We start from the raw sequence: 26,897 nt of genomic DNA, 5'->3' as shown, positions 1-26,897 counted from the left end.
CTGAGGAAAAGAAGCTAGCTAAGTGAGAACTTGTGATCAAAAGTAAATAGAACAAAGGAATTTGTTTATTGTCTCTTTCAAAATGAAGTTTACAGTTTTAAAATATTTGTTTTATTGCATTCCATGTCTCTGTCTTAGGTGAGATGTTATCCTTTTTATACCTGTTTTCATTCGCTTTCGCGTATCATGTGTTCGATCAGTGTAAACGATATCTCAATGGTGAGATAAAAAAAAATGAATAAAGGGATAGCCAATAAGATCGTCTGCACCTTCTAATATATTCAAATTTGGACATCACTTACAAAAGTCAGCAGTTACACACCGAGGATTTTGAAAGTGTTATCGGTCTTTATCTTTCGATTCCATTCACGTAAGACTCGAACAATTACTAACAATTTTGATTCATGCAGCATTTATTTCTAAATTATTAAATTATGTGTTCACTATCCACCTTATTCCATTGTTTATGATAGTCTTTGTTCTCTTTTCCGATTTTTCGGTAGAATTCATTTATACCTGATTTGCAATTAGGAATATCTGTACAAATTTGTCTTAGTATCTCTGATTTACATTTTAATATTCCATTTGTAATGGCCGTATGACTAATCAAATGTTTACTGCTTTTATTTTCATTGTTAAAAATATAACTGAAGTATAGTGTAGTAACCTAAAAATTATAATTGCATTCAACTTTTGATTTCATTGTAATAGAAACTAAATGTTGATAATACAAAAATAAAGATTGATATATTGAGAACTTTTTTACCATAAGGTGATTGACAGAAAAGAAACATCCAAATGTAATTACATTTAAGAAGCAACTTGATTTCACGCCAAGTAATTTAAAAAAAGAAAAACGAACGATTCATTAGCTGCATACAAAATACACTAATTGAAGACAAGATAAATAGTTAGAAACGAAAATAGATTGTTATTTGACAGGTTGTGCTCTTGTTTGTAATAGCTAATGCTGATGTTTACAAAGAGATAAGTTGCTATACTGGATAAAACATAACCAGAACCACCGGTTAAATTACCTACTATGCTAAAAGAAGAGCCAAACCAATGTTCGTCATTGTAACAGACAAATATGATGCCAGCAAAATATTATTTGGAATTTGGTGATTGTAAGGTTAGAGTAACGTGTTGAATTAAATACTGAAGACAAATATTTGTTCGTCTTTATATTTTAAATTAATAATACATGTCTACATCCCTACTGGCATAAAAAGTACATGACAAACGCATATCTTTCTCAGATAAAATAATAGAAAAATTGGAAAGTTTTTTAAAACAAACAGAAATGGAAACAAAAACAAAACACATCTTCAACCAAATATATTGCAACACTGCTAATTATTGCTTACTAAGAAAATATGTTTTAAAAGTATAATAGATTTACCAAGTAAATAAATTGGTCAAACAATACGTTAATTATTTATATAATGAATGGACTGTTGCCTGATAACATTGTAAGGAAAATGAGTACTATTCAGCCTAACGATAATTGCTTTTTGATGCTAAAATTACCATAATAAGAGCGTTTAAATTTCTTTCCAATATTAAAATTTAGTTGAAGATTTCAAACATATAAATGAGAAAGAAAAATACATACACTTTGGAAAGACACTGATTTAAATTAAGGTTGCAAAGTATAACAGAAAATAGTAACGAGTTCGTTAAAAAGATCTAACATGTCGAAAGTGGTAGAAGAAAATACAAAACAGCATCTAATGGTTTAACGTGGGTAAAGGTTAGCATGGCTACATTTTGAAATAGGATATGTGTAGCAGCTTAGCTGCTGAATTAGGAGTCGAAGAAATAGTAGAAAGGTTTTTTTTTAGTGCTCTATTTATGGACATGATGCAACAATACTGGAGTGTTTACAAAAGTTTTCAAGTTGACCTGGAACAAAATTATGAAATGTGATTGTATCGTGCCTTCTTTTAAACAGTATTATTGAAAAGGTAAGTAAGACAATAATCGATAGCAAAGTTAGACATGAAAATTTTAAGTTGGTATTTACGAACTATACATATACAGGGATACTTAAGGGAAGAAAGTAAGAGAGATAGAGATTAAAAGAGTGAAGATCGAAATAGGAGGAAGGAGGAAATTAACTAATAGAGAAACTTACAACAAAACAGAAACGTAGTATGGTAACAGAAGTAAAATGAAAATACACAAAATTTGGCTAGTTTATTTTACAATCCAAAAATAGCAGCTATATTACGTAGAAGGACAACCTGATAAATATATTTGACCAATCCTGTTGAGAATAGACATGGTAAACTACCAATAACAAAGGAATGATTTTGCGGTTGGTTATCGCAAAACTTCCAATGAACTGAGATACAGCATAAGTCATGACACCAAGGGAAAGAAGGAACAACGGCTGTGCTAATGTTTGGTTCTAATGGTTTTCATAATTTTGAAATGTACATGGACAAAGTCAAACATAGAATGATTCCTAAAAACGACAATGAATAAAGTAATAAAATTAAGTGTTCGAAATACAAATTGAAAGTTTTAGTTACTCTATCAAATAATTACACAATGTATATTACAAGCTAAGACTCGAAATGTAACGGATTCAATAGACAGAGAGTCGAATACTGATCAACGACAACACACATTAAACTAACGGTTACCTTTCGTGTTTGTCACAGAGAACAGTTTTAAGGCACTTATTTCATACCACGTTAATGTTCATTTTATGCAATCACGAGAGTTTTAGTAGATTTTAAAAAAGAATTCCAGTCATTTGACATATAAATTCTTGCATAGCAATTGCATATCTATACATTTGGATAGACGACTTTAAAACGGTTTCATCCTATCTATCAAAAGGGTACCAAATGCAGGTGATACTACACAGTCTGATACACATTTGTTTTACAATTCTGTTTGACTGTACTGCAAACTAATAGGCAAGCTGTCCTAAATGATCACCAAACTTGATGCAAACAGAATTAGATATCTACGTATATAAAAAAGCTATCAGAACAAATTAAGACTGTTTTGAAGAATACTGTATTTTACTGAATAGAATACATCACTGCAATTTGTCACACACGAAACATAATTAAGAAAAGCTCTGTATAGCATAGCCCATTAATGTTTTATAAGATTGTGAACGAGCCACGATCATTCACTGATTTTCAATGCAGGGTAAAAAAAAAAAAAACGGACGGATACTCTTAGTTTATAACATACTAAATAAGCTAAAAGACAGTAAAATAAGCGAAATTAACTTTGATCGTATCATAGACTTTTTGAAAGTTATTTCAGGAAATTTTGTGAAAATCAGATATGATGATCAAAACATGAACTATTCTTCGTGTGGGTACGAAATGTTCCTTGTATGACCTACACACATCTTTACAAACCTATAAGCATAACCAATTAATATGACGGAGGGGGCAACATTAGTTAATGGTATTAGCAAGGTGCGTTGTGAAACTTTTTCATAAACGAGGACAACAAAAATTGTTTCTGATGCTAGTACAGACCTTTTTGGTAACCGTTGAATATCGTTGCTAATAAAGGATGCAATTGTAAAGAACCTCACAAATTCACTTTATTTGCTTTTAGAAATTACGGAGAAAAGCCAAGGTTAGTATATTTAATAATAACCAAATAGAAATCAGTCTTTGACAATGTTGTCATCATTTCTACAAAATTGTGTACAACAGCTTAAAATAGGAAATATTTATTAAAGATACCAAAGTAATTGTGACGGATCAGATTTCTGTTCCTAATATGTAGTTTTTACAATAATCATGTAGGCATGTTGGTACTTCAAAAAATATTCTACATTACCGACAAAACTGTTATTATCTTTTCTAAAACATTACTGTTCTTTGGATTGTTTTGAATTGTACCTTTATGGCACGTCTAAATTATTTGTAACAGTCTTACAATGACGTATGCGTCAATTCTGATGTATGGACCTAAGACAATGGTGTATGGATCCAACACAATGATGTATGGACCTAATATAATGATGTACAGACCCAATACAATGATGATTGGACCAAATGCAATGATGTATGGACCCAATGCAATGATGTATTGACCCAATACAAGGATGTATGGACCCAGTACAATGATGTATGAACCAAATACAATGATGTATGGACCCAATACAATAATGTATGGACCCAATGCAATGGTGTATTGACCCAATACAAGGACGTATGGACCCAATACAATGATGTATTGACCCAATACAATGATGTACGAACCCAATATAATGATGTATTAACCCATTACAATGAGGTATGGACCCAATGCAATGATGTATGGACCCAATACAATGATGTATGGATCCAATACAATGATTTATGGACCCAATACAATGATGTATGGACCCAATACAAGGATGTATGTACCCATTCTAAAGATTATTGTAACCTCGGTACACAATACACGACCTTGACCTATCGTATTCTCCATTATTGGCAAGAAGATCCACCTGTAAAGTGTGTTCCAATATGGACATAATACATCAATGGATTTACCATACTTATCTGGTAACCTTTTTAATTCATACTCAGTAACAAGTCTTTTGTTTAAAATGCCCCCGTCATCTTTTGCTTATGGCAGTAATCTTCTTTTATTGCTACACCTCTAAGACCCCGTCATCTTTTGCTTATGGCAGTAATCCTCTTTCATTGCTACACCTCTAAGACCCCGTCATCTTTTGCCTATGACAGTAATCCTATTTCATTGTACACCTCTAAGACCCCGTCATCTTTTGCTTATGGCAGTAATCCTCTTTTATTGCTACACCTCTAAGACCCCGTCATCTTTTGCTTATGGCAGTAATCCTCTTTCATTGCTACACCCCTAAGACCTGAGTATTATTTTGTATTGTTTCATTTGTTGCAAGTTCAATAAACGGATTACTTTTCAAACATTCTTATTGTTCTTTTTTAATAATATATTTTCATTTCTTCATATATACAACAATGAAAGCTTTATTAAAAGAAATAGATATATCGTAGTTAAAATTTGGTACTTTTTGTACTTCTTTATGGTAGCAATCCATATACTAGTTTTGATGGGAATTTACATAGAAATAATAACCTGCACATACCTTCCGTAACTCCACTCAATCCTGAATTCCAATCGGCTCCAGCCGCTATGAAACATAAAAGGTAATAATATGTGTTTTTAACCTATTTACACACCAGTAAATGACATACATGTGCAATACATGTTTTATTACACACCAGTAAATGACATACATGTGCAATATATGTTTACATTAACAGTGGAACAATATTGCTAATACCTTTGCATAGAGATAAAATCTAAGCGGTTTCGAAAAATTGTATCGTGTCACGGTAGGAGGAATAAAAGATAACAAATGAAGATAGCAACAAGTAGACAAAATGAACAGAGTAAATAAAAGTATGGTACTTTCATGTTTTCTGATATCGATGTCACATTATCCGTTGATAAGCTATTGAGGCAAAAATGGTAGTCATCGTGCCAAGTGATGGCATTGGCATTTTCTTACAAAGTCTCAGATTTTGGTAGATTTGCTAATTGATAACAATGATAGCTATTTTTTGTTGGATACTTCTAAGACGTTTGATTTTTAAACTGACTTTGCAATGTTAATACGCTTTATAGCCTATTTTCTTTTAAAAAATAACATTTTCTGTCACATCTATGAGTTGTGGTAGGTTCCACAGTCTATGCCATCACTCTGCTAATGAAAATGATTTTAAACCAGTTGTGTGAATTATCTCCTTAAGATAGCTCCTATTAATAGCTCCACTAGTTGTCATAAGCCCACAATGCCATTACAAAATTATTTTCTCTTTTAATCACTAGAATACAATTGTCTCTGAATTTTCCATAACCCAAATAAGATTATCTTTAAATTTTGGGCAAAGGTGAAGTGATAGCTTCTGAAGCTATGAAGCACACACTTGCCAGATATATTTTGTAATTTTATTACAGCTTGTAGAACCTGACCACGCTGTGAATAAATTATAAAAAATGAGATTCGTAAACCAATCAGACATTTGCATTGTTGAATCTGGTATCCTATGCGAGAATATTTCTGGCCTACTTATATATTTGCTAACACTTACATGTCCTTGGGTGATAGTATAAATGTGTGCTGTCTTATACATTGATATGCAGAATAAACCAGACTGAACCAGTCTGTCATTCTTTGAAATTTAAATTTTCGCATATATATGCGAAAACATTTCTGAAGTATTCATTCCTTTGTTTTATAAAAAAAAATATACCTTAAGGTCACTGAGCATTAATGAGCATTGATATGGAGAACCATTCAGATTTTGCTCTCATTTTATGAACACCTCAGATTCAGCGACGAGAGCATAAAGAATGAAAACAAAACATTTAATAGACATAGGTACATCTGACCACATGTTGACTGCTAGATATTTTATGGTATATAAACGACGGCAAATCTGGCACATGCCCAGACAGCTGGCGAGAAATGTTAGGAGTGCCACTTATGAATGACAGATTAAGTGCTTATGTCTGCACTAAAATATTATTAGCTAAATGTCTTGCTTTAGCTGGTCTGAACGAATGTAAGCGCTAATACATTTCTGAATATTCTAATGCATTTGCAGACGATGTAATTTTGAATTGCGTGTGAATCTTTCTCTCTGCGTTTTTAGATATGCCGCAGAGAGAAAATTAAGAATTGGTGACGCAACTTCTTCGAATCTTAGTAAACGAAAGGCTACAACTGCAATTTGATTTAAGCTTATTACGTAGTATCGCTAAGACAACTCTGTAAAGGAGCTTTAGTGTGAAGTATAGTGGAGTAAAAGTCAGTCTACCAAAAATAATTTTAAAATAACTTTTTTTTATATATATAAATAACGTAAGAGAAAAAAAGCCTAATTCACAAAAGACAAATATAACATATTAATTTGTACTTCTATGTTGAGAATAATCTTGAAAGGCTTGAATGCTTTTAGAGATTGCAGGCTAATACATATATATATATATATATATATATATATATATATATATATATATATATATATATATATATATATATATATATATATATATATATATATATATATATGTATTATACATACATATATATATATATATATATATATATATATATATATATATATATATATATATATATATATATATATATATATATATAACCACATAGTACTGAAAATTAACGATGGCAAGTACCGTACATTGAGACAAAATAATCATTTATGAAAACTAAGATTCGCTTTAGTTTATCTACAGACCAAATACAAGATAAAAGCAGATTAAAATACTCTGCGATCGAAATACAGTCTGGCAGTTATAAAAGTTTAAAAATAAACGATGCAAACAAAACAAGTGGTAAGTTTGTATTTCGTTCTTCATGGAAATTTGGAGAGTGTGTTCCCCACTCCGCTATGGTGACTTATACAATTCAATTACACTGGTCAACAGTGAAATCATTACTGACTTGAAAAGGCCCTAATCTGTAGTATTTTGGTGTGCCGAACACGAATATAACCGTGAAAAATTTGTATTGGCTCTCGTTTTGAAGATATTCATATACCTCATTTTCTATGTTTCACTGTGTAAATTTCTCCAGTAGGACTGCAGCAACATCCGGAATAATGATGTAACATTGCATAATACCATCATGCTCACATCATCCACAGTTGATTGCATCATTTTCTGATGCAATGCAATACTAATGCCATGCGGCTGCTGAAGTAAGTTGACGTCAGCAGTGTACTATACATGTGTAGGCCTATCATACTAATGCCAGGCGGCTGCTGAAGCTGACGTAAGCAGTGTACTATATAAAGCCCAATCAGATAGGTTCAGCATTTAAAATATTTTAGACGTTGTGCGAGACAGTTCAAGCTACTGTTACATAAAACTTATTATTTTATCCATTTACGTACAATAAAGAACAGTAATGCCTCGAAAGTGTGTTAATACCGCGGACAATTTTTGCTGTATTTGTGGGGAAGTGACATTTGCCAACCAGAAGAAAAGTATCAATTCTCAAGTGAAGAAGGCATATCATCTTTACTTCGGATGCAAGGTTGGTGACCAAGACAAGCCTTGGGCTCCGCATATATGCTGTGCTACATGTACAACACAGCTTTCACAGTGGTTGAATTGCAAAAGGTCATCAATGCCGTTTGCAGTCCCAATGGTGTGGAGAGAGCCAAGCAACCACCTAAATGACTGTTACTTCTGCTTGGTTCCTCCTCTTTCCGGCGGAATAACGAAGCGAAAGAAGTCGAGAATAGTCTACCCAAACATTCCGTCTGCATTGAGACCAGTTCCACATGGTGAGGGACTTCCTATTCCAGAACCTCCAGCAGAATATTCTCTTGATTCATCTGACGAAGACAAAGGTGAGTCGACCTGTTCTTCTCCTGGTCCATCAGCATGCAGTGATCCAGATTTTCACTGTGGTGCATCATCAACCCCACACAGAATAACACAGGAAGAACTAAATGACCTGATTCGTGATTTGGACTTATCAAAGAACAAGGCAGAATTGCTAGGATCAAGACTCCAACAATGGAATCTTCTAGAAGAAGATGTCACAATTACTGCATATCGAAAGCGCCACCAGCAATTGGAGCCTTTCTTCAGAAAGGAAAGTAATCTGATATTCTGTTCCGATATTGAGGGCCTCATGAATGCTTTAAAAATCACTCATGACCCACAAGAATGGAGACTATTTGTGGACTCTTCGAAACTGAGTCTCAAGGCTGTGCTTTTGCACAATGGAAACATTCTTCCATCTATTCCAGTAGCGTATGCTGTCCACATGAAAGAGACATACGATAACTTAAGGCAGCTACTGAATTCCATTGAGTATAACAAGTACAGCTGGCACCTCTGTGGTGATTTGAAGGTAGTTGCCCTTTTAATGGGACTGCAGCAAGGATATACAAAATACATGTGTTTCTTATGCAAGTGGGATAGCCGAGCAAGGGAAATGCACTACATGAGGAAGGAATGGACTCACAGGCAGAATGTAGCCATTGGAGAGAAGAATATCCAACACCCAGCTCTGGTTGAGGCTCAGAAAATCTTGCTACCACCCCTTCACATCAAACTAGGTTTGATGAAGAACTTCGTGAAAGCCATTGACCGGACTTTGCCAGCATTCCGATACCTGCATGAAAAATTCCCTCGACTCAGCGAAGCAAAGATTAAAGAGGGAGTTTTTGTGGGTCCTCAGATTCGAGAGCTTTTCAAAGATGACCGGTTCAACAACTTGCTGGAAGGTGACGCGAAACAAGCATGGAATGCTTTTCGCCTAGTTTCTACAAACTTCCTCGGAAATGTTAGGGCAGAAAACTATAAGGAACTAGTAGAAGACATGTTGATGAAGTATAAGAAACTTGGCTGCAATATGTCTCTAAAGATTCACTTCCTTCATTCCCATTTGGATTTCTTTCCTAGCAACTGTGGTATTGTTAGTGATGAACACGGCGAACGTTTTCATCAAGATATCGCAACAATGGAACAAAGATACCAGGGAAAATGGTCCACTACAATGCTGGCTGACTACTGCTGGACACTCCTCAGAGATGCTCCCGAACAGCTGTACAAGAGACAGGCGAAGAAATCTAAGATGTAGTCAATGACTTGATTTTTTATAAGTAGGCTATTACAGTTGACCTTTTACTATTGGAATGCATTTCGTTATGTAAACATTAATTTCTTGCAGATTACAAAAAAACTAGAGCCAATTTTGCAATTTGACTGTCATATTCGTGTTCAGCACATAAAAATTGATAAGAATTGACTAATTTTATTTCAGTAACATGACTTTTGTAAAAATTTGTTGTCCAGTGTTATAAGGAGTCGAATGAAAATAATTATATTGTGAGGTGTGCATTTGTAAATATCAAGGAAAAAAACAAAGGTCAAAGATTTAATACACACGTATGCTGATTATTTCTCTAAGCTATGAGAAATACCAAAACAAGCTATAAAATAGTAACAAGTCACTTCAATGCGTATTAAAACTAAACTTAAAGTAAGACGTATGCATAAATCGTGGATCATACCAAAACTCCTATGTAACTATTTGTCAATGTCATGGGAACGTTTATAGTATTGTATAGTGCCGGAGACAACGCATGTCAGATGCACGACGTGTAGAGGAGGTGAAATCAAGGACAATACAAAGATTCAAACATATTCCATACGGGTTCTGTTTGTATATCAAACCATGCACAACATAAGAGATATAAACTAACAGCATATACATGTATCGACTGTATTAAAATATTTTAGGATTGCCAAAACCAATTTAAACATAATTAAGGTCAAACAATGGGAAACATTTGGTATATATTTTATTCAACATTGATTTCATCGTTGATAGGTTCATGAAGGGAAGAACCAGCACTTAAAAGGACAGTTTCATTTGTATATAGCTTTAGATTCATGAAGCGCTATAGAGCCGATAGCAAAGGCTGTATATTTACTGAGCCACTGAAGCTGTTTAATAACATAATGCATAATGCAATGGGAGAGAGAGAGAGAGAGAGAGAGAGCCTTTGCAGATCGTAGTGCGTAACAGAGGTATAACGACCTCTAAATATTTGTAAAAAGACATCTGCTCACAAGAATACATAGACAGCTAAGAAAGTTTAAATAAACAACTATATCACCGACAGATCCGGGTTTTCTTACTCATAACCAAACGATGACCTGCATGTACAAAAGTCATGGAAAATTTTAGCAAGAAATCACTCTTGCGTAAAGAGCAATAACCATTTTCCGTGGTAAGTCTTGTACAAAAAATTAGGACAAAGAATGGAAATGTAATAAAAAGGTTAATGTATTCATTATCTCGCAGCGTCAGTGCCAAAATAGAATTTCCAATATTGGTCACGTGGGAGATTAGCATCTTGTGATACTGTTTCAAATGTGGGTCAGCTGCTCCCAGCAACTATGACGTCATTATACCGGTCCGGCGCATAACTTAATAACACTTGTTTTGAATGTTTACCAGATGATCCAACAGTTGTATCAATTAAAAACCCAGATAGAACATCACGTTTGCCAGACCTTGCATTTTCAACGATATTGTTCATATTGCTTTTTAGAACATTTCTGGTTTACTAACTCGTATCGTTTTACATAGTTATCAAAACATCCTTAAATGTATATGTACTGTTCATTTAACCCTTCTTTCACTTCAGACTATTTCAGTTTAGTTTCGTCTGCTTTCGTTTGTTTACAAAATTGATTTAATATTTTTGTAAGCAACTAGACTTCAATAGACTTAACAAGGATGTCGTAAGTATTGCTGTTGGACTTTCGTCTCGGATGGAGAAGTACATTTTTGATATGTCATATCGAAACGTTCTGAAATCATCTTGGTAATACACTATCCTCGATAATTTGTCTTTACGTAATTATCAACAAGCCATCAAAAAGTCAGTCTAAAACAGACACTTTTAATTTTTCAATAATTTGTAACAATACTTTAATCTTTCCAAATGTACAAATGATTTCAGATTCAATCTACAACAATGTTTTAATCTTTTCAAATGTACAAATGATTTCAGATCCATGTAAAATGTGATTGTAAAACAGATAATTGATACTTTCAATAATCACGTTTTGCTTTAAATCTTTAAATCCACATTTGTTGTCCGTCATTTCTATATACGTATTTGCTGACTCATTGAAGCCTGAATTTGTAAAGCTTAACAGATCTTCAAAATCCGAATGCAAATCTGTGTTTACTCTCTTCAAATGTAATAAATATTCCTCCCTATTTTATTAATGCGCTAACAAGAAATATGAAATGATCTGCATAGTCATGCATATACTAAGAGAATTTTTTTGTATTTAGAAAATATGAGCGGTCTGGAAAGTGTTTGGTATTGGAATACGAGATTTAAAATTGAAAATAAAATGACTGTTTTGTATAATCTGTTTCTACATGTACAAGACAATATAATATGATCGGATCATTATTCTCTATCAGCATTCTACTACCGTGCTCTAGCGAACATGTCCATACTATGGACCCCTCAGGTGACCTAGTGTTTAGAGCGTCTGCCTCGGACGCGGGAGGTCACGGATTCGAACCCCGACCGAGTCATAACAAAGACTTATAAAAATGGTACTAACAGCTGCCTCGCTAGGCACTCAGCATTAAGAGGTTAGTGTTAGGACTGGTCGGCCTGGTGTCAGGATAATGTGACTGGGTGAGACATGATTCCACATGTCTGTGGCATGATACTCCAGTGCTAGACATCACTATAAACTGCCACACTGCATACATCTTACCGATATGATTGAAAAATTGTTAAAGCTACGTTAAAAGTCCAAGTCACACACACACTGCCCGTGTTATCAATATAGTTTGCAATCATCAGTGTCACGTGGCAGCAATATGTCATACCTAAAAAGAATAGGATGGAACTAGATTCTTTGACTAATAATTTATTACAAGAAACAAATTGCATCTTTAAATTGAATACTAGATTCTAGATACACTTTTCTTAAATCAGGACTGAAGGAAGTTTAGTTTGTAGGTTCGTTTATCATCCTGTAATATTTCATGCAAACGAGCGTCCGACATTTCAATGGACAGTATTTTAATATTTCATGCTAACGAGCGTCCGACATTTCAATGGACAGTATTTTATGCCTGATTTTGCTGTTTCATCCATATTTGTTCCTTTCTGTATTTAACTGGATTATAGGATTATATTAGACGGCATAAGGATAAGGTCCTAATTGTTGATTAGGAGTCAGTTTTTTTATTATCTTAGACTGGTTTTCAAGACAGGAAACCATCACGTCATATTTTATCTGGACATTCAATTATTAGTCTAAACTTCGTCTCATTTTGTTAATGTTTAGTAGTTTGCTAATATTAAAACAATTATTTCATATTTAAATCAAAAAGTCGATATTAATATTTTATATGTAAGTAAAAAAGTAGATATGCTTGAACAAAGAAATATAATCAACCATAAAAGACAACAAAAAGCAAATAATCCTGAGGGTCGCGACAACGTTCTAATGATCAACAGATATGCTAATTGTAACTGAATTTGGTCCGTAGATCGCAGTAGCGTCACTAGGGGTCGGTGTCATCCAGTGCGGTAACTCATGGTGTCACCACCATAGACCCCCTTCCCGCACAAAAAATTCAAAACTTTTCTAGACAGTCATGTGCGGTAACTCGTGGTGTCACCACCATGGACCTCCTTCCTGCACAAATATTCAAACAATCTATAGACACTCATTTCGGTTTCACCCCCTTTGGTGGTGTCACCCTGTGCGGTCCTCAACCCTCGCACCCCACTCACCCCCGTAGTGACGCCACTGGTCGATCGGTAGTATACTGCAATATTGTCTTGATTTATAATCTTTTAGATGAATATAAATATACACGTATATAAAATACCTGCACCACCACCACCTCCTCCTCCCCCTCCATGCCCACTGGCATCAACGGCCATTCCCCCACGGTTGACGTTACGTGCCCCTCCTACGTGCCCTCTTCGTGGATCCCACACTCCCACCCCTCGGCTTCTTGGCAATCCCACTCCTGAAATTTTTTAAAAAGACGACAGTATCATACCAATGATTATCATCTACATCTTTTAGTGGCAATGAAAACTCTACCCAGCTAAAAGAGACCAAGAAGAAAACTCTACCCAGCTAAAAGAGACCACAATGAAAACTACCCAGCTAAAAGAGACCACGAAGAAAACTCTACCCAGCTAAAAGAGGCCACAATGAAAACTACCCAGCTAAAAGAGACCACAACGAAAACTCTACCCAGCTAAAAAACCCACAATTTAAACTCTTAAAAAACTATATATATATATGTGTGTGTGTGTGTATGAATGTGTGTGTGTGTGTGTTTGTGTGTATGCGTGCGTGTGTGTGTGTATATGTATGTGTGTGTGTGTGTGAACCCACTCACTGATGTCATGACTGTATAATCATTAAGACGACAATATTCAATAAGGATGTTACACATGGCTTATGATAAGTACATGAGTTTCCTCTGAGAACTTATGAGAAGTACATGAGTTTCCTCTGAGAACTTATGAGAAGTACATGAGTTTCCTCTGAGAAACGTTTCTCTGGCAGAAATCCAAAATAAACCCACGAGAGCAAGTTTTTGGGAAAGCATAATCATTCTAGTCTGGCCCTCATCATGAAACGGAGAGGAGAAAAAAAAAAAACGTTTCATTGGTATTTGAAAGAAAATACTTTTACTGTCTATTTTTAATGTTGCGTATATATAAGACGATGCTGAAAAGTCAATAAATAGCAACTTACGTGTCTGCGAAAAGACTGCACCTGAAAAAGTAAGCAAAAGTATTTGTGACCATACCAATTTATTTATCATGTAATATATGGTTGTTTTTGTCATTGTTACCATTATTGTCTATACGCAGAACACAACTGAATGGAAAGCAAATAAGCCATCTATGGATGTATCTATTCAGTGCAAAATTACACTTCGTAAGTACAAACATATGAAATTTTGAAATTCTATCTGTTTGTAAGTAAACATTATGATTCATCAGTTTTTTATATGACATGAAAACTGTTTCCTTTTGAATCCAGATATATAATTGAAAGAGTTTCTATAAACATACACACGGACATACGCACGCACACATACACGCATACACACACACACACACCCACACATACATACACACACGCACAAGGACGTACTAGATGAAATAAATGTTGGATTTATTCCATCGCATATGCCATCTTTATGTCTTGCAAAGTGCTGAGTAATTTTCATGCTGTACTTAATAAATGATATAAGGAAATAAAACCTATCACATCAAAACGAAAATTCTGTAGTTTTAAATTTAGCATATTTTATTCATAAAAGGAAGGGGTTAGTAGAACGCATCTTTGTTGTCTTTTGCTGTTTTAATTGCTGAAAACGGTTTGAGTTTGTTCATATACGGAAAAAGGTATAGTAGGTGTTGACCCATTTTATCGTATATTTTAATGCACGAAAAAAATGAGATAAAGCAATATTTGTTTTATTGATGCATAGTAACATGTATTGTTGTAGTTTTAAAAATTATGCACTGCTCGATTGATCGACAATATATTTTTCTGGCAAACGATAAACTCCGAGGATAACCCAATATCGGGACTGGGCTTTCTGTGGCGCCACCTGTTGGAAAGATATCTGGCTACGATTCCTCATTTACAATCAATATGCACCAATAAGGATCAGTAATAATTTCGATGTTACAATTGGCCAATTTTAGAACTGTATTTAAAATCGAAGACGATTCCTTCTAAACAAAATAAAAAATAGTCGGTCTCTCAGTCTACTTCAAACACGGATCAGGAAATAAACAAATATTGAAAGTTCCACATTTAATTCTTGAGTATGTTACCCATTTTACAAAAATGTTCATATAGACCCGCAGTAGAGAGCAAATAAATAAAAAACAATCACTTTGTCATATTATATGCGCTCGTCACCTAGGAAAGATGCTAGCCGAGACAACTTGACGGAAGATTACAGCGTTTCCAAATAGGCTTAATGAACACGGATATAGGAAAATCTCTGAACTGTGTGAAGTATTTCGTACCGTTATAAACCAGTATTCGATATCTTGAATGGTCAGGTAAGTATGTCAATTACATTGCAATAGTAACTTCATATTGTAATTTGTTTTTGAATCTCTTTTAAATTTCAGTTTGAATCGTACAAAAACCTAGAATGCAGATGACAAAGATAGAATGAAATGCATGACCAGTCAGGACATCGTCGGCCTTTTCTGTTGAATGCTTTATTCGACTTGTATCGGAAAGAAACTGATGTTCCGAATGATGGAATGATCTCTACAAAGAACGTTTATCTCACTTGTGATTTTGACAATTTGCATATATTTATTTTTTAAAGTAATTCACTTTAAATGTAGATTATCGCATATTTCGTTTAGTTACAAAATATGAATTTTTGTAAAAAATATAACAAACTAGTTAAGTACATTTGCATAATTTCTAGACTATGTCTTCCTCATTCTATTTTAAGACAATTATTTTTTATTGCAACGGATTCAGAGCGACATGTGTAATTAATTATAATTATTCAAATGAGTAACAAAGAGTGCATGTAAGCTGACGTAACCATGCCAATTTGTCCTGGCTTACGGTACAACCACTTTTTCTCGCAAATAAATTGCACGATCTCCCGATGACGGATTCATGACAGCGCGTATATTAAGTTTTTGAAAGAAATTTACCAATTCGCGGTTATTTTTTACCATGGATAGAACCTCGAGGAAGTAAACTGATAATTGTAACAAAAGGTTTTTGTAGAAATTATTAAATTATTATTATTATTAATATTTTGTTTCATATTTTCCACTTTGCTGTTTCAGAAAGTCTGTTAATTTGTCACGAATCAAAACATGACTGAACAAAAAACTGACGTCTTTTAATTATAAACTTTATTGGTGAAACGTCTTTATGATGCTCTACAAATTATATTTTGAAATGTTCATTATTTATGCAATAATATGATAAATTTAAGAGACTGGAAAAATTGCCTTACCGAAAGAGAGACTGCAAATCCATACAAATGACAAAATCCAGTTCATTTCCGAAAATCCAAAAGTACTAGTCCCTTGGTTAATTAAGATAGTTTTGTCAATGCTTCATTGGCCGTAAACTCGTTGATGGCACCGTATCGGTGATTTTTACTTAGATCTTAGTCTTCGTCTGGTTCCACAACCTATGCCAGACCTGCGCCGGTACAGTGTAACTGTGCTTAGTAATCTTAGTATTAAGTCTTAATTGCCAAGTGTCACGTAATTAATCCCGAACGTGGAAACCATAATTATTACGATTAATTGCCGTGTCGTGATGAGTTGTTAACTTTAATTATGCTAATTAAGACAATGTCGTTACATATATGTTTTAATATCGTGTTGCCCATATATATATATATATATATATATATATATATATATATATATATATATATATATATATATATATATATATATATATATATATATATGTATGTATGTATGTATGTATGTATACATACATACATACATACATACTGCCGAAGAACTAGAGGATATGGAAATTAGAACTCTATCTACCAAAAGATATCGTGCAGAATACACATTACGACATTGTCCGTAAATGATAAAGAAAGAAATGTTAAGTATAATTGTATCCACGTAACATATAAAACAGGGACAGGTTTAGCGAATGGGGTGGTCTAGCGGTCCTATTTAATTTCCTTCCACAAAATCAGAAAAGTCATCAGAACTAACATGCCCAATATGCAACCATAACTTGATATTTATTTCTTCATGAAATAATACTTACACATAATTATTTAGTAATTTTACATACGCAGGATACCGCTCCAGTGGCCTAGTGATTAGAGCGTCCGCCTCAGATGCGGGAGGTCGTGGGTTCGATCCCCGGCCGAGTCATACCAAAGACTTACAAAAATGGTACTAACAGCTGCCTTGCTTGGCGCTCAGCATTAAGAGGTCAGTGTTAGGACTGGTCGGCCCGGTGTCAGGATAATGTGACAGCTTGATGCCCTAGTGCTAGACATCACTAAAAACTGCCACACTGCAGACATCGTAGCGATATGACTGAAAAATTGTTAGAAGCTACGTTAAAAATCCAAATCACACACACACATACACACACACACACACACACACACTACATGCGCAGAGGGTATTTGAGAACATTTTATTTTCGGAAGAGTTCTGAATATTTTATTGTAACGTTTTAGTTTCTTTGAACATTTCAATAACTTAATGCCGATCAATAAACAAAATAGCATTCTAGAAAACGATATGTACTGCACCATGCAGCACGCAGGACACCTACAGATATATACGTGTGACTTAACATATGTAGATGACAGTGACGCAAACTGTCGAGGGAGAACAATTCTAATACCAGGCAAATACCAAACTAAACAATCCGAATGTTCTTGGGTGACTTTCTGACTGACATCAGGCCTACTTGGATAAAGTTTACGATGCAATTCTCCTTCACATTCTACACATATGAGGTGGTTTCGTCGTTTGAAAGATAGATACAAATCCTTGGAAAAGATGACCGACGCTCTCGAAGACAGTGTCTGTGATTGGTATGCGACAAGAGGGTGTTGTAAAGTGTGGAGTGTGGTGGAGATTGTTGAAGATGCTAGATACATAATGAAAACTATTTTAGTTATCACAAGGTACTCACTAAGTCATTTACCCTAATTCAGACACGCTACTGTATATAACTTTGAAACAAAACAAAACAAATATTGTTGCTTGTTTGCTTGCTTTACATGGAGGTCATTTGTGATTTCATTATATAAAGACGGAGCACCATACAAATTGTTTCTTCGTTATTTATTTTTAACATTTTTGTGAGGAAGGCACCGTAGTTTGAGCAGGAGAGAAAATACTTGTTAAACAGGTAAAAAGATATTATTTAAAGTTATCTGACAGTGATCATCTTTGTTTCCAACTGTATCCACAATGTTAAGCACATCATTCCAAAAAGCAGAGTTTTTAGCTACTTTCCTAAGGCATCCCTAAACCGGAAGTGGAATTGCATACCTTTGAGACACCGATGTCGAAGATGTTTTTGTCTACATTAATATAGTCATTACCAAACAGTCTGGATCTCTTTGACACTGGTGTTCAAGATGATATTTCATCTGGTAATCTCCTCCATATTATCAGCATTCTTGTAATATTTAACACCAGGATGAATACATATCATGCACATTCACCAAGTACAACCTACATCTTGCCAGTAGTATTTACTGGGCGTGTACATAATATACACCAACAACAGAGGCTACACGCTTTGAAGAAATGCAAGACGCAACCCTCTGTAATTGTTTACCTTAATGATAATAAATGCATCAAACTGTCGTTCTAACCCAGGACATAAGCCAATTACCTACCCATGCACCATCTGTAGGAAAGCTTGTGTGTGGTCTGGAACCGTCCTATCTGTCTCCTGTTCGAACTGTGAACGTTGGTTCGTTAAAGATTGCATGAATATGCCAACAGTAGTATGCGTTTACAGCAATGAGACGTAAGTTGGCATTGTTGCATCTGTGAAGTACTGAAGTTTAACACCACCTTATTTGAAGAATAAAATTTTTCATACACCACTTGTAGCACCCCGAGTCATACGTCTTCCTTCAGTACAGCAAACTCCAGTTGTGACTTGGGATCTCCAGTACTTGCCTCTTCGCCTAACACATCAAACCTTAAGAAAGCATCTTCACAAAAAACAAACTTCGCATTCACTTAATCAATTTTCACAGCATACGATCCAAACGAGAGGCATTCTGGTTATGCTAGAATACGCTAATCCTGACATTACGTGGCAGTGAGACATGGCTAAACTATACAATTTTTGTACGGGAAGTGCTACCAGAAAGCTACAAGTTCATTGCTCGGAAATACCGTTTAAACAGCTCTCTCGGAAGAGTAGCAATCATCGCCAAGCATGACATAGATTACTTTGAGATCGACACAACCACAACAACTGAGTTTGTTGCTTCATCATTTGCCTTCAAGGGACAAACAAAACCCATCATTATTAGTAGCTTCTACCGTCCCAACAACAACCATGTCGAGTACAGCCAGGAGATGCGCAGAGCAGTAAGTGGCCGACATACCAGGTAGGGCGGTGATGTAAACCTTACAGACATAAACGTTACTACTGACGACATAACGGCACATAGATAACTGATACCCATTCATAAATACAATCAACAAATTAGGCCGCGTACAAACAGTAGACTTTCCTACCAGGCTAGAAAACACCCTCGATATCTTTTCCACCAACAGACCTACTTCATTCGTAGATAAATGTGTCCCACCCTCTGGCCTAGAGATCATGATATTGTCATTGTTGACACCTGGGTATTACCTGCTAGGTATTACCTGCAAACAAACGCGTCCGCTCATTCATCCATGGAAAAAGGGAAACATTCAATCCATAGCAGCAGATCTTACCTTTTTTCAGTTGGCTTTGTCCTAGAGCATATGTCATCAACACCAGCGAGCACTCTATGGTCCATCTTCAAACATAAATGAATAGAAGCCATTAGCACCTTCGTATCCTCTAAACATGCATATACACGCTTTAATCAGCCATGGTGTAACCGATCTTATACATCGCTTGACGAAACAGAAGTGGAGAACCTTAAAGAAAGCACGCTGTACCAGACTGCATAAAGACTGGGAGAGATACAAGCAAATTCAGAAAAACACACAGTCTGCATGCAGGGACTCCCGCAACAATTACATCCACGACATAGAAAGCCGGGCAGTAAGAACAAGATTCTATACAAGTAAATGAAAAGCATGAAGAGGAAGGATGTTATTACCTACTCTGACACCAAAGACAAATCAGATCCTCAACAATCAGTTCTCTTCGGTCTTCACTAACGTAGACTGTGACAACCTTCTCCAGATACGATCAACTTCTTTTCCAACTGCTCTTCCAATCCTTTTTCAAGCAAGGGTGTGAAGAAACTCTTAGAAAGTCTGAATCCACATAAAGCAAGCGATCCAGACCAAATCTCATCTCGTTCCATGAAGGAAATGGCGCCGGGCAATTATACTAGCTATCACCTTAATCTTTCAGGCATCACATGATCAAGGTCAAGTTCCGGAAGACTGGAAGGGAGCGTACGTTACTCCATTATTAAACAAGGGAGACAAACAAGAGTAACTCCGCCAATTATAGACCAGTGTTCTTGATGTCAGTTTGCTGCAAGGTCATGGAACATATTGTCCACAGCCACTTCATGAAGCATCTGGAGCAAATAACATCATCTGTGACCAACAATATGGCTTTAGAAAGAAAATATCCTCTGAAACCCAACCAATTACTACTGCTCACGACCTTACACTCGGATTAAACAATAAACAAAAGATAGATACAATCTTGCTGGACTGCAGCAAAGCGTTCGATAAAAGTGCCGCATCAACGCCTTGCATCACTATTGACTCAGAGACCGAACACGTACATGAATACTGAGATTGCTAGCAGATAGAAACCTACAGGTCGTGCTTGACGAGTTTGTATCACATGGACGCTGCATGTCTCATGTCTTAGCATGTACACCGTGTGTTATTTTATCTTGTTCTTAACTTGTACAAAGAGCCTTCCTTCACATATGTACAAAGTTCACCCATTGCGACTATGCCTGTATGTAGGTCAAGCGCTTAACTGGAAGAAGAAGAAGAAGAAAAAGAAGATAGGGCTCCTGTGCACAATAAATGTATTGATTAAATTCCAAATCCATAAAGTATATTTTAAAATTTGAAGAAAGATAACGAATAAAAAGAATGTATTTTATAAACCTGTTATGTGCATATAGTTTCTGATGTTTTAGAGGTCATATTTTACTTCTTATCCAAGAATCGCGGTGCAAAGTTTGTTGAGCGTCATGTTCATAATGCCACCCACCCACACCCGGCTATCATGGGTCGGCTGCCTCAGTGTGCTAAGAGAAAAGACGCTTAGGTCCCATATTCAAATACTTCACATTCGTCTAGATTCAATAACAGAAAGCGCCTTTAGATGAAAATATGTTGAAAATTTCAGTCTGGTAGATAGATATACACCCACATCTCTGCTCCTCCCACTTTCTTGCGGGCATAACGGAAGGATCCATACATTCAACGTGGAATATATAAGAATCAGATTCTAATATATTACATATCTACATAACATGAATCAAATATTAAGCACACCTTCCAATGGCCATCCTCGAAATAAATTCTGAGTTTAGTACATTATTTTTTTTAAGGGATTCTGTTTGATTCATGTTTTTGACCATGAATTACTTATCAATAGTCGAATGGTAACCCCTCCGGTGGCCCAAGTGGTTAGTGTGTCCGCCAAGGATGCAGGAGCTCGCGGATTCGATTCCAGGCTAAGTCATACCAAAGTCTTATAAATATGGTTCAAACAGCTACCTCTCTTGGCGCGCTGTATTAACAGGTTAGTGTCAGGACTGGTAGGTCTGGTGTCAGAATAATGTGACTGGATAGAACATCATGCTGCATGTCTGCGGCATGATGCTCCAGTGCTAGAAATCACTAAAATCTACCACACTGCAAACATGTATGACTAAAGAATTGTCAACGTTATGTTAAACATTCAAATCACGCACACTCGAATAGTATGGTAAACAGAAAAAGAGACATAACCGATTACTGCTATCTAAGTTTAAACAGTAAAATGTGCAAATCTGAAACCTATAACCAGTGACTGTCTTTTTTCTGTCTTTCTCTCCCTCTGTCTCCTTCTCTCTCTCTTGTTACGGCTCTACGGTCATTAACTGTAACAGTAAAAAGCAAAACCGACAAGTTAGTTATTAAAGTTATAAAATAAAAATGTAAGAGGAACTTACAGTATTATGAATTGAATCCAAAATAAGTCTCAAAGAATCGAATGTTCCTAATGAATTTCAGTTCCTCAAATCTACTTATCACAATATTATTTTCCCGATTTTTTTGGGAATAATTTACAGTAGTCTCAGAATAAAATTCTAGTCCAATGAGCACCATATAATTCCAATGAATAACAGTAACAAATGTCTACTCTCGAATTATCTAAACACAACATTAAACACATCTGCATACTCATGATAACAGATGAAACATGAATTCGACATATGAATGAAACAAAAAAGGAAATCTCTGTTTATATGCACCTCCAAAGGTCTATTAGGCCTATATGTCGCAATATATCCCACAAGTCTTACAACTCAATCTAATATTTCAAAATAGTAGTCATGTGACCTAACATATCCAATGTTAAATAAATTAATTCTTCTAAGAACCCATTTGAACCTGTCCAGTGAGAACCAGAACTATCGGAATCAACCACAAACTCGTAAACAGGTCTTATTATGTATTATTATTATTAATGGTCGCAAACACCTACGTCAGAAAAATATTTATACATCCTACGCAATCTACACTCTTAATATTTATAAAAAGAATTCTAGATTCGTGTACAAAAAATAACTAATTGTTTGACTATAGATGATCATAAAATGAATAGTCATGACTAAAAGCTAATCATAATGTAGACACAATCATATACCAAGAGTTACAAAGAAATACAGATATACATAACACTAACACACACTCTCTATATTTATATATATATATGTATGTATTTGTATGTATGTATGTATGTATGTATGTATGTATGTATGTATGCATGCATGCATGCATGCATGTATGCATGTATGTATGTATGTATGTATGTATGTATGTATGTATGTATGTATGTATGTATGTATGTATGTGTGTGTATGTATGTATATATGTATATGTATGAATGTATATGTATGCCTATTTGTATATGTATGTATATGTATGTATGTATATGTATGTATGTATATGTATGTATGTATAGGTAAGTATCTGTATATATATGTATGTATATGTATGTCTATCTGTATATGTATGTATACATTTGTATGTATGTATGTATGTATGTATGTATGTATGTATGTATGTATGAATGTATCTGCTCAGAGTAGTTTCAGGACCCTTATTAAAAGTGACTGCTCTTTTGTTAGGATCGATTCTTGGACTATTTTTAGGCGGAGCCATGCAATGATAAATTAAAATAACAGCACACTTGTAACTTTGGATCTTATGGTAGGACGAGAACTCAATGTAGTTCCATACAAAGGATGGATCGAACCCCAATAAATTGGCTTCACACTTTTAGCCAAGGCATTACTTCTACTATTCCAAAGCAAGGATTAGGCAGAAGCAGACGACAAAACCCTTTCACATTTCACAAACAAATTTGAACCAAAAAAAAAAGAAAAGAATATGAACAGTCAGAGAATTCAACGTGTTTGATTACTAATTGAAGAAGAAGAAGAAAATGAGGCCCTCCAATTACACATGTTAAGTTATGTAATTAAGAAGTAAGCGATGCATATACGAAAGCGTCGAGCCAGCACGTGTTACCTACTCGACGACTAACTAAGAAGTACGCTAAGGACGGATATAATCCCAGCCGAATCACTCAGTGCACTGAAGTGCATTGGCCTGGCAGTAGAATCAGGATGGAACATACGAGCCCAGGAAAGAGCAGCTCTTCTTCTGATGTGGGAAGATTATAGTCATACAAGAAGACACCAGGGAAAAAGGAGAGGGAGACCACAGACTGTGATGTAGTTGTTTATTCATTTTCATCTTTTTTTAAAATCTACGTTGTACTGCCTTAAAGGGATTATAACTATAAACAAAAGCTTGGAAGTTATGTATAGGACCCCCGATTCACATTGTTAGTTTCTAAAGAATCATCGCTTATATTATATTGCAATGGCAATGCTTTTGTACCGGTTCTATCTTTGTCGATTTATGTGCCCATTCTCCTTCCTAAAATGATGCGTTCAGTGTTGGTCGTATTTTCATTCCAGTTATGGCAACAACCCATTAGTGTCAGTCTGCCATACAGATAAAAAGTTACACAACAGTGTTAGTCTGCCTTATAGATAATCCGTTACACACCAGTGTTAGTCTGCCTTTTTATATCAGTCTTAAAGATAATAATTTACACGCCAGTATCAGTCTGTCCTATAGATAATAATTTACACACCAGTATCAGTCTGTCCTATAGATAATAATTTACACACCAGTATCAGTCTGTTTTATAGATAATAATTTACACACAAGTATCAGTATCTCTTATAGATAATAATTTACACACAAATATCAGTATCTCTTATAGATAATAATTTACACACCAGTATCAGTCTGTCCTATAGATAATAATTTACACACCAGTTTCAGTCTGTCTAATAGATACTAATTTACACACCAGTATCAGTCTGTTTTATAGATAATAATTTACACACAAGTATCAGTATCTCTTATAGATAATAATTTACACACCAGTATCAGTTTGTCTTATAGACAATAATTTATACACTATTACCAGTCCATCATATAGATACTAATTTACATACCAGTATCAGTCTCTCTTACAGATAATAATTTACACAATATTACCAGTCTGTCATATAGATAATAATTTACACACAAGTACAAGTCTGTCTTATAGATACTACTTTACACACCAGTATCAGCCTGTCCTATAGATAATAATTTACACACTATTACCAGTCTGTCATATATATACTAATTTACACACCAATATCAGTCTGTCTTATAGATAGTACTTTACACACCAGTATCAGTCCGTCTTATAGATAATATTTTACACACCAGTACCAGTCTGTCTTATAGATACTAATTTACATACCAGTACCAGTCTGTCTTATAGATACTAATTTACATACCAGTACCAGTCTGTCTTATAGATACTACTTTACACACCAGTATCAGTCCGTCTTATAGATAATATTTTACACACCAGTACCAGTCTGTCTTATATATGCTAATTTACATACCAGTACCAGTCTGTCTTATAGATACTAATTTACATACCGGTATCAGTCTGTCTTATAGACAATAATTTACATACCAGTACCAGTCTGTCTTATAGATCATCATCATCATCATCGTCATCATCATCATCATCGTCATCATCATCATCATCATCAGTCTCTTGACCTAGTGTGGTAGTCGAGGCGCTGCGCTGCTGAACATCTGACCAGTTCCCTCCACTTGTCTCGATCATGTGCCAATGCTTGTGTCTCCGCAAATGTTTTCCTGGTCCATTCTGTGATGTCGTCAGTTCACATTTTTCTCTATCTACCTCTCCTTCTCCCACCCTGGACGCTGCCCTGCAGGACTGTTGTGGATAGACTGTTGGCTCTAGTGACATGGCCATACCATTTCAGCTTTCTCTTTTTGACGGTGGTGAGGCCTACTTTGCGCCTGATGGTGTTACGCACTTCTTCATTTGTGATGTGGTCCATGTAAGAGATGCCAAGGATGGTTCTGTAGCATCTCATTTTTAGTGCCTGGATTCTTCGTTGTAATTCTGCTGTCAGGGTCCAGGCCTCACATGAATACAAAAAGATTGAGATGACTAGTGCTTGCAATAGTCTGATTTTAGTTTTCAGACAGATATTCTTGTCACTCCGGATGGGTCTCAGCTTTGACGTAGCTGCCGTTGTTTGTGCTGCTCTTGACAAAATGTCAGCTCTTGATCCCTCTTCGGTGATTATGAAACCAAGATATTTGAACTGGCTCACTGTTTCCAGTTCCTGTCCTCTGACTTTAATCTTGGCTGAGATTTGTTTGCCACTATTTGTCATCAGCTTTGTCTTCTCAGCGCTTAAGTCCATGTCAAATCTGGAAGATGTTTCATCCAGGTACTTCACTAAGGTGGCAAGCTCGTCTTCACTGCCTGCCAGCCCATCTGCAAAGCGGAGGTTGGTGATGTTACGCCCTCCAATGCTGACTGTCCCACAGTGGTTTTCCAGGGCTCCGCTCCTGATGCGCTCTAAGTAGATGTTGAAACGCGTGGGTGACATGAGACAGCCTTGACGTACTCCGACTGTTGTCCGGAACCAGTCCCCCACAGAACCTTGGGCAATTACTGCACTGGTAGCCTTGGCGTACAGCTGCTTGATGGTATTGGTCAACTTTTGACCCATGTTGTACTTCTTCAATGTGGCCCACAATGCCTCATGCCACACTCTGTCAAAGGCCTTTTTGAAATCTATGAACACATGATAGATGTCTTGTTGATGTTGTGAGTACTTTTCACATAGAACCCTGAGATTGAATATTTGTTCTGTTGTGCTTCTTCCACTCAGGAACCCGGCCTGTTCTTCAGCGATTATTTCTTCTGCTTGTGTCTTATAGATACTAATTTACACACCAGTACCAGCCTGTCTTATA

General features: G+C 35.5%; 1 protein-coding gene across 3 annotated transcripts in view; it reads right to left on the bottom strand.

Annotated features, from left to right (window-relative positions):
- LOC149795998 (uncharacterized) overlaps positions 1-16,837 on the bottom strand; it is a 36,380-nt gene extending 19,543 nt beyond the window's left edge. The window contains exons 1-4 of one of the 3 annotated variants that reach the window (XM_089965918.1): positions 16,595-16,837; positions 14,332-14,352; positions 13,445-13,588; positions 5,102-5,146 (exon numbers count right to left, since the gene is read on the bottom strand). In XM_089965918.1, the coding sequence (XP_089822044.1) occupies positions 5,102-5,146; positions 13,445-13,588; positions 14,332-14,352; positions 16,595-16,640 (256 nt within the window). In that variant the 5' untranslated portion in view covers positions 16,641-16,837. The remainder of the gene's footprint in view (positions 1-5,101; positions 5,147-13,444; positions 13,589-14,331; positions 14,353-16,594) is intronic. The other 2 variants (XM_089965919.1, XM_089965920.1) reach the window with 2 other exon arrangements.
- Positions 16,838-26,897: the final 10,060 nt, after the last annotated feature.

This window comes from Sinohyriopsis cumingii, chromosome 7 (assembly GCF_028554795.1).
Source record: "Sinohyriopsis cumingii isolate HCF-2022 chromosome 7, ASM2855479v2, whole genome shotgun sequence".
In the NCBI taxonomy this organism is placed as follows: Eukaryota; Metazoa; Mollusca; class Bivalvia; order Unionida; family Unionidae; genus Sinohyriopsis; species Sinohyriopsis cumingii.
The sequence above is the reverse complement of the archived record's forward strand: the minus strand, read 5'-3'. Positions and strand labels throughout refer to the sequence as shown.